General features: G+C 31.7%; 1 protein-coding gene across 1 annotated transcript; it reads left to right on the forward strand.

Annotated features, from left to right (window-relative positions):
- The first annotated feature begins 546 nt into the window (after window positions 1-546).
- Window positions 547-9,352, forward strand: LOC131939232 (ADP-ribosylation factor 4). Its single transcript, XM_059297434.1, has 6 exons — window positions 547-785; window positions 3,991-4,071; window positions 4,184-4,293; window positions 4,574-4,645; window positions 5,106-5,231; window positions 7,216-9,352. Exons 1-6 carry the CDS (start codon window positions 719-721, stop codon window positions 7,297-7,299), a joined length of 540 nt encoding a protein of 179 aa, XP_059153417.1. The 5' UTR covers window positions 547-718; the 3' UTR covers window positions 7,300-9,352.
- Window positions 9,353-9,752: the final 400 nt, after the last annotated feature.

Raw genomic sequence — 9,752 nt, forward strand, 5'->3', positions numbered from 1 at the left:
TACAATGTCAATTTTAAAAATATGCTTCGTAAACAAGCCCGTCACTACACCAACAACATTGAATAAAATAAGTAATCTAAGGTATATAATCCATACATTATCAGCAAAATGTGTAATTAGTTTGTTGCTTCCCCTTAAAAAGTACAAATTACTATTACACTGAAAAGAATTATAAGACTACTTGATTGTAGTCATATTATAGATCGTCGATTTAACATTTTATATTTTGCCAATATATATATATATATATATATATATATATATATATATATATATATATATATATATATATATATATATATATGTGTGTGTGTGTGTGCGAGTGTGTGTGTGTGTTTGTATGTGTATTTAATAGGCCCATTTTATTCAGCTTGATAGTATTAAAATAAACAAAAAGTTTAGTCTTCAAAATATTCTTTACAAGTTTAATCTGTGGTTAGTAAGGCTACATTATTTTTCAAACACAAATTTATTCAGCTTCAATTTTATTTTCACTGTATTAGTTTTATTTCGTTATATTCTCAATTCATTTTTATATGTACATGTAACGTTTGTGTTGGAGAGTAGAACGTGAAATTACGTGACGTAAATGTGTTAGGGGCTGGACGAATTGACGTGGCATATAAATATTTTCCATTCTTTCTATTGTTATATTTTTAATAAAACGTACAGTTTACTTTAGTTTTAACTCCGACTTCCTTAACAACTTTTCTTCAAAATGGGACTGTCCCTTTCTTCATTATTTAACAGACTTTTTGGTAAAAGGAACATGAGAATCTTGATGGGTGAGTTCTCTTTTCACTTCCTGTCGTCAGTCAAGTCATGTTGTTTGTTGTAGACTATTGTTACTATTATAGACTGGTAGATAAATCTAGAATAGATGAAGATATCTAGACTTTTGAGTTTAGATCTAGGTTCTACCCCTAGGCCTATAGTCTTATTATTTATCTCATTTATTGTCTGTTTTCTGCTTGTTAATCAAGATCTAGGCTTCATGCAAAAAAAAAAAATTTTCCATGTCATGTTGAATTCAGATTTTGAATGAATGTGATACTAGGCTTGTCGGTATCGGCCGAGATCGCGGTAAAAACATGACCCGAAATCTCCCATTACTTTCTGATACCGGGCGCACGAGATTTGGTTTTGCATACTAATAAGTTTTTAATTTATGGTAATTAATTAAGTTTAAAAGGTCATTTCCTAATGTTAAATGAAAAGTAGAATGGTTTTCCAGTTGTTTTGATGGCTTAGCGATCTGATTGCATGCTGTCTCTGCTTTGGTCTTACCACGGTATAAAGGTTAACTTCAAATGCTTTAAAAGCGCGATTTTTGAAAAGTTTCCATTTAGATAATGAAAGTTTCCAAAGCAGATACATCCCATTTTTATAGAAATGATATTTATTTTTGGATATTTTGACTTTGACATTAGTAAATACTCATTTGAAAGTAGTCGCCGTAAGTAGGTCACGTTGCCCCCATTGACTCCAATGTTATATTTCTTCATCCCGATCTGCCGGCTTTTAGTTTTGATACACTAACAACAGTATTCTTATGTAATGTACAAACAAATCTCCTACTTGTTGTTTTAAACATATTTTAATATAGATCTACCTGTCTTTCATTTTTTCAACTGTGGTTCTAGTTTTGCTTGAAGTAAAATTTTGCTGAGTCAGACATAGGTTACCTGTCTGTTGCTAGAATACACTACACTAGCTATGTGCTAACTGTAATTTTAAGTATTCAAGTTCTACTTACCCTTACTTACAGTTATATTTATATGCTGAAAATCAGAATTCATACACAATACACACATAAAAACATTGATCAGATAACTTCAGTTCACTTTTAACAAAATAGCTTAAAGATAGACTCTACTTCACCTGCCCAAAATAATAAGGCAATTATATGCACATTACAGTGTTCAAGTCATTTACTTTAGATTGCTAAGTATGTAGTTCTTTCATTCACTGTATTTATATAAAGCATTGCTTTAGAAACTTTTTCATACTTGCACAGCACAGTTTTATAACAAAATGTCTTAAAGATGGACTCTACTTCACCTGCCCAAAATAATGGGGCAGTTATATGCACATTTCAGTGTTCAAGTCATTTACTTTAGATTGCTAACTTTGTAGTTCTTTCATTCACTGTAAAACATTGCTTTAGAAACATTTTCATATTTGCGCAGCACAGTTTTTTTGGGGTTATGGAAGGAAGCCAACACAAAAATATACTTCTGTATTATTTTTATTCATTTCAACAGCATATACAAGTTCTATATATCATTCTAGCTAAACTCTGCAAATATGAACAAAATACAACAGCAAGTAAAATAACTATGCTCAATTTATTCAGGCATACCATGACTTGTCACAATTGGCCAATGCAAAAACAAGGGCATTCCACCCCTCACAAAAAAATTCGCTAAAAAAAAAACTATTTGAGCTAGACAGAAAATCTTTTTTGTTTTGTTTTCATATAGTTGAGCTCTACAAGAATATGTAATTTTTATTTTTATATGATGATTAGTGTTTTTTTACCAAAATCCCTAGTGATACTGTTGCATGTCTTAGACTTTAGCCACTTTACCTTTGACTTTAGCTGCCCAAAAAATTAACACTTAGGCCTACCCAGATCTGGTCACTAGAGTCAATATCTGACATAATATTAGTCCTAGCTAGTAGATTTTCTCACTAGAACTCTAGATCTAAAATGTAGGGCCTAGGCCTATGCAATTTCCAATCAATTTAAACATGACCACTGAATAATAGACATCCATATTTAATCAATTAGGCACTAATTTTGAAGTTTTTAGTTCGCTTTAAACTTACTTACTTAAATTTAGTATTTATTGCCACTCAATGCCATGACACAACACACCACTCCATGACAACACAGCTTAATTCAACTTATGTTTTAAGCCAACACAAACTACGATTCTGTTCGACTTTTTAATTGACTATGCACCAGAGTACCTTACTAGTGATGAACCAAATAGCGGTCACGTGGTTTTTTTAGATTAAATATAAATTGGTTGTGATATGAACGCCGGTCTTTTAAAAAAATCAGCTCACAACCCACATTTTAATATTATAACGCAAAAACCCCAACATTAATTCTAAGAAGGTCACTGGAACCAAAAACAGGATAATAACTAAGCCTAATAGTCTAATATTTTGATAATTCTAATGTTTCATTAGTAATGTGGTGGATTTTTCGTACCATTGTCTGATTATAGAATCTTCTGAAAAAACGGGTGTTAGGTTGCTTGTAGTTAACTAAACTGCACAAATTGCTTGATAATGTCAAAGCTGACCCAAGCAGCAACATTAATCCTACTAATACTACCTATGCTAATTTCTAACAAATCACTAGTACTTTTACTTACTGTGGTCATTGGAAGACGAAATAAGCAAATGTGCTTTTATTCTCTTATGGTAGATCCTACAATAATTTCTTATCTTTTTAAAAATTGACTCTTCTAGCCTGGTTAAAAGATCATTATTTTCTGACTAACCTTAATATATATATATATATATATATATATATTATATATAGGGCCTATATTGCTTTAAAAAGTTATCATTGATACCGTTTGCGCTATAAATAGAAAATAAATTCTCTACTTAGTTCAATTCAGAACCTGAACCTTAGATAAGGCTAAATATAGATTGATGTTGAATGAAATGAGTACATATATTTTATCTTCACGTCACTGTAAATAGCTTTGCTATTTTAAGGACCAGCTAGTTAATTGTTTTTCGGGTGGAAACATTTTTAAAAAATTGTAAGAGTTCAAAGCCATTCGCTCTTTGATTTATTTTTTGTGAAGGCTACATATTTCATCAAATAAGGAGTCTTAAGCAGCTGTTTTAGTTAAAATAGTTTATACAAATATCAAGTGGTACTTCAGTTACTGTAAATTTGTGACAGTTATTGTTTTAATGTTATTGATTATCTTCAACTTTTTTTTCATTGATTAATTTTAGTTGGTCTTGATGCTGCTGGAAAGACAACAATTCTGTATAAATTAAAGCTTGGAGAAATCGTGACAACTATTCCAACTATAGGTAATGTTGTATTAGAGTAGCACTAAATGTTTATGTTGTATGTAAGTTTTCTTTACTTAAGTAGAATGGTTTATGATACAAATGCTTGAATGTTTTCATTTTTCTTGTGCAGGGTTCAATGTTGAATCAGTTGAATACAAAAATATAAGCTTTACAGTTTGGGATGTTGGTGGCCAAGACAAAATCAGACCTCTCTGGCGACATTACTTTCAAAATACCCAGGTACTTACAGGTTTTAGTGTGTTGTGGGGGCTGACAGTTTCTCATAGTCATTTGTGTGTGGTTTTATCACATTTGTGGCTCTGTTTTCTTGTATTGAAATAGTTAGCTATACAGTTGTGATCATCAGTATCTGTAATTTAATACTTCTAGCTTCATTATATTTTTAAAATTTCAAGCTTATATTAAACTGAACTGAATGTTGCTTTTAAATACCTACATCTGTGAAGGATTTTAACTTGTAAAATCACATCTAGCCTAAATTTTCTTTCATTTATTTCAGGGTCTCATTTTTGTTGTAGACAGTAATGACAGAGAGAGATTAGCAGAGGCTAAAGATGAGTTAACAAAGATGGTTAGTTGTTTCTTTATAAGTTTTTTTTTAAGTTTGCGGCAGTAGATAACGAGCATGACTATACAAGCATGTAAACTTATCCCCCATTAAATGTTTTACTTTAGAATATTAAATTATTTGCAAGTCAGCTTTTGTTGCATTGCTTAGCTACCTTTTGCAAACTAATAGTAATTTATAGATTATTTTGTCCAAAATATATTCAGGGAACACTCAAAAGTGTGATTACTGATGATAAAATGCTTCATATAGCAGTAGCTACATTTAACAATCTTACTCTGCACCGTTTTTTATAGTGAGGATTACTGTTCAGAAAGGTTTTCTTTTTCTAGAGACTGATTAATGAAAAATCAATGTTTCCAGATTGTCTCTGTTATCATTTTACATCTTTAACTTTTTTTAAAAACTTTTTGTGTTTGCGATTTCTTCACATGTTGACATTTAATTTTATTGTTTGAATCAGCTGCAAGAAGACGAGTTGCGAGATGCTTTACTGCTGGTGTTTGCCAACAAACAGGATCTTCCTAATGCCATGTCCTGTGCAGATATCACATCCGCCTTGGGCTTACAAAACATGAGAAACAGAAAGGTAAGCAAACAAATTATTGAGCTTTGTGATCAACTTTGCTAATTCACCTTATCTCTTTAAAACTGTATTTTTATCATACATATTTCCAGTATTATAATTTTCATGGTTTAAGCTAACTTCCTTCAGTTGGCACTCCAAACTGCCAAAATTTGAGGTTTCTGCTCATTTCCATTACTTTTTCACCTCTTTCCACCACCAAAGTTTTCACCAAATACAAATGGTATGTTTAGAAGGCTAAACTTAAGTTCTACCATAATTTTTTGTTTATGTATTAAAAGGGGGAAAATACATGTTTTTGTATCTGGAGGAACATCACTACATTGATTTTTAGTGGCAAAAAAAAAGACCAGTTTTTACCCCTACCTTATTCTGATGCTTTGCCATGCGACTATGAACTCTAAACTTAGTTCAACCTATATGGGATGACCTTTAGTCTCGTATAAAATGTTAATACATTTTTTTTTAAGAAAAATGGCCTGTTTCTTAAATTTTCTCCAAAAAAAATTGAATTTTCACCAAAATCCAGTAAAAATACGAAATTTCTTCTACCATGATTAGAGCATATTATATCAATATAAAATCAGCTAAATATTCAAGAGAATGTAATAAAATATTAAAAGTTGTTGAGTATTTTACTTTTAAACTAGTAACATGTAAAATTTGAATATATTTTGTAAAAGGTCACAGAAGTACAGAAAATTGCGATACGAACTAATTATCACATTTTAACTATCCAAACTGATATAATTCAAGTGGTATATATATATACACAGGCATACTTTTTTACCGTTTTTCTTCTATCTTCATTTATGTGTCATAATTTGCTACAAATTACTGTCAAAATTAGGTCCCTACCTGTAAACTGGGCACGATTTTAGACATGGTGCATTTTTATTAGCATTCTTCACTGTTTTAACACTAAAAAATTTTACTGAGAATATTTCTTATTTTAAGTAGTTAACTGTAGTTTTATGTAATTAGCTTTTTTTTAAATATCCAAATTGATTTTGTAGTTTTCTATCAATTTTAAAATACTGGCATTTAACTACTTGATTTATACCACTCAATTCAATTTATATAATTAGGTGACGTTTTCCTCTTTAAATCTATATAAAGTTTACTATTGTGGATGCAATAGATGAATTTTGGTGATTTTGCGTTTTTTTCCCGTCTGTTCAAAGTTTTGATGAAAAATGGTGAATTACCTTTTTTAAAGACAAAACTTTTATTTGTGAAACTTGTTTGAAAAAATTGGGTCTTCAGTTGATCTACTGAAGTTAGACTATAGAATGGATACAGCTTTTATAGTTTTTGAGATAATTTGTGCTAAAGTCAGATCCTCATGAGGCAGAAAAGGGTAAAAAAAAACAACTCGTTTCTAAAGCACATAACTTTTTTTCTAATTGTCCTACAGACATAAAATTGGTATCCACATTCCTAAAATCATTAGTAGGCCTACTATCAAAAAAAAAAAAAAATTCAGTAAAGCAATTATTCTTAAGTGTGTTGGATATTGAATTATAAGTAATTTATCAACTGGTAAAAATATGAGTATTTTTACCAAAATAGGGTTTTTAAAAACGTGGAACAAAAATAATTCTAGTCTTGTAGGTTATCAGATTGAAAATGTTGCCTTCAAGATTTTTAAACTTTTTGTCAGATGTTTTTGTTAAGTGTTAATTCAGAAAAATTCATTTTCTATTAAAATACTTAAAGTATAATTTTAATTTAAAAAAAACTGTATATTGTAGAAATCTTTGCTATTACATTATTATATTCAGAATTTATTTAATTTTTTCAAAGAGATTAAATGAAAACTTCTATACATCCTCACAAATTTATTGAGATAACACAGTATTTCTTACTGTACATTCAGATTTATATGTTATATTAGCGCTATAACTTTATTGTGGCTGGCGCAAATTTTATTACTTAGAAATAGGTATAATTTAGAAGTTAATGTGCTGTGTTTTCTTTTCTCTAGTGGTATATCCAAGGTGCCACTGCCACGCAAGGAACTGGGTTGTATGAAGGTCTGGACTGGCTATCAAACGAACTCTCCAAGTGATTCTCACCTGTCTGATCACCCATCATCGCCATCATCACATTGCCCGGGTTTACTTTGTTGACTGTCTGTGTCTGTTGTTATACTGATGTCATCTAATGGGCTGGTGCCTCCCTATAGCAAATACTATGTACAAATCACACCATTCATTGTTTTATTCACACTGTTTTAGGGATGTAATTCTGTGCAATCTTCCCTCTTGGTGCACTCGTTAATTTATTTATTGTTTGGTGCACTTGGTAGGGTTAAGGGGGACAACTGTATGAGTAGCCACTGCCCTTCATGTCCAAATATGTTTGATCATATACAAAAACTGGACCATTTTTTTTTTCTCTGGGAATGACTGAAATAAAAGAATCAACATTTTTATGGACTCAGTTCAATTCATAGCTTTCTTGTTGTTTGTGATGAGTAAATTCACATTGAATTGTTTGTGTCCAAGTATTTTAGTGGGCCTTATGGAGTATTACAGTTTAGTTTGTACTAAATTGTTGTATGTGTTATATAGGCTTGAAGGAGATAAGTGGTCTCTATCATGGCAATAGAGTGGTGTTGGGGTGGTTCAGTAGATGGCTGTCAGCAGTTGGGTTTGATCCTCTGCACAAGATACGTTAGCTTTAGGTCATGAATGATATTGCGTTACTGTCACATGCAGATCTTTGAATACGACAACAGTGATGTTGGTTATATGAAGTTTAATTTATCATAAGAGTCTATTGGTAAAATTTCTGTTGGTATATGCTGCTTAGTTTTGTATCTGTTTCCAGGAGGCCAATTTATTGTTCTTGTTTCTCTATTAGATCCAGGGGTCAGTTAATTGTGATTGTATTGTGTCAAATAGTTTTGATTGAATGGCTAGTCAGCACCCATTGATCCTGTAGTTTGTCTATATCACAATGTGCATGTTGTGTGTACACGACTCCAAGCTGTACAGTTATCTTTTTTATTATCGAAGGACATTCATATTTTCTTCTATTGTATTTGCAAGCGGTAGTTTCCTTTAGTTATATCAGGGCTAGTGATACCATTTAGAGAATAACCTTAAAAAATGTTTAGGAAATTAAAATTGTGTGTAAATCTATTTAAAAAAATAACTCTTAAAAACAATCTTAGAAAAAGAGATAAAAGAATCCTGCCCCTATAGTTGGAATATATTTTATAGATCCGTGAGTGTGTGGAAGATCCACGGGCAGTTTTAGGTAGAAAATTCTTGAGTACAAGATCTAGGATGAGCCAATGGTGACAGTGGCATATGATGATGATGAAAATTGTACAGTCATTCACCTTTTTCTTGGAGATATTCTTACATTCCAGCCTAATGGAATCTAGATCATGTGATGTCACCAAATTGTTTGTATAAAAAAATACATTGTATCTATTTTCTTTTTATTTGATTTAATAATGCTTGTGTCTGTGTCAAGGGAGGATTACTCTATGAGTAAATTAGCTGATATCATTCTTTTTTTTTTCTTCTATTCTTAGAGGTGTATTTATGTGTAGTTTTGTATGATAATAAAATAGCAACACAATTTTCTTTGTATCAAGTATAATCAAGCACATTGGATATCGCAATCAAGTCGTGTTTCAATTACTGACCTGTTGATTCGCAGACCTTGTAGGTCAGTTTCTCGATTTAACAACAAAGGCCAGCGCCAGTTGGTGATTAACATTTTATCTGGCCAGTTGGTGATGAAACAGCCGTTTTTCTTGTGATGAGACATTGAATGTGATGCCTGATGCAAGTCTGGGATACTCTGGGGTTTTTTAAATAGTTTTTTTTTGTCTACATACTTTATATTTTGGCAGTTTTATGAACTCGTGTAAGTAGGGCTGGTGTTTGTCTTCACGCAGAAAGTCTGTGTCAGCTGGTTGGTGGCACAGCAGTGTGCACTGGAGTGTGTTGACACGTGTGTGTTAACTGGCAAGTTGACACGGCCGTGTTATCACTGACTGTTGACTGATTTTTTCTTTAGTTTACAGCTTGATCAGAACAGAGGGCAGATATTGTTTATGGAACTTCTACTTTATAAAAAACACATTAAACTGATGAAATTGATTTGGTTTTTATTTTTTCTGTTTATATTACGAGAAAAATTGGAACTTCTCAACCAGCGATACCCTACCTAATTCCTAATATACGAATCTGCAAGGTGGTACATTCCTTAAGTCACAAGGGGTACCTTGCAAGAAAAACCATTTTAATGGTACCTAATTTGACAGCACTGATGTGGCGATACAGCCTTTAAAAAAATAGGGGCCTACAGTTTTAAAGAATAAATGTCTGACCCGACTAGGTTGTCAACTTACTTAAGACAGTTTACCTTCCTAACCCATTTACTCAGGCTGAATCAAGTTTTTAACTAACTCTTTAAAATGTTACACCAGGCACTAGATGAGGCTGGAATCATCAGATAAGTTATTGGACCGAGACACTAACTGTTCTTAAATAACCAAGT

The sequence above is a fragment of the Physella acuta genome, unplaced genomic scaffold, assembly GCF_028476545.2.
Source record: "Physella acuta isolate Inbredline_101_S28 unplaced genomic scaffold, ASM2847654v3 ptg000269l, whole genome shotgun sequence".
NCBI classification, from domain to species: domain Eukaryota; kingdom Metazoa; phylum Mollusca; class Gastropoda; family Physidae; genus Physella; species Physella acuta.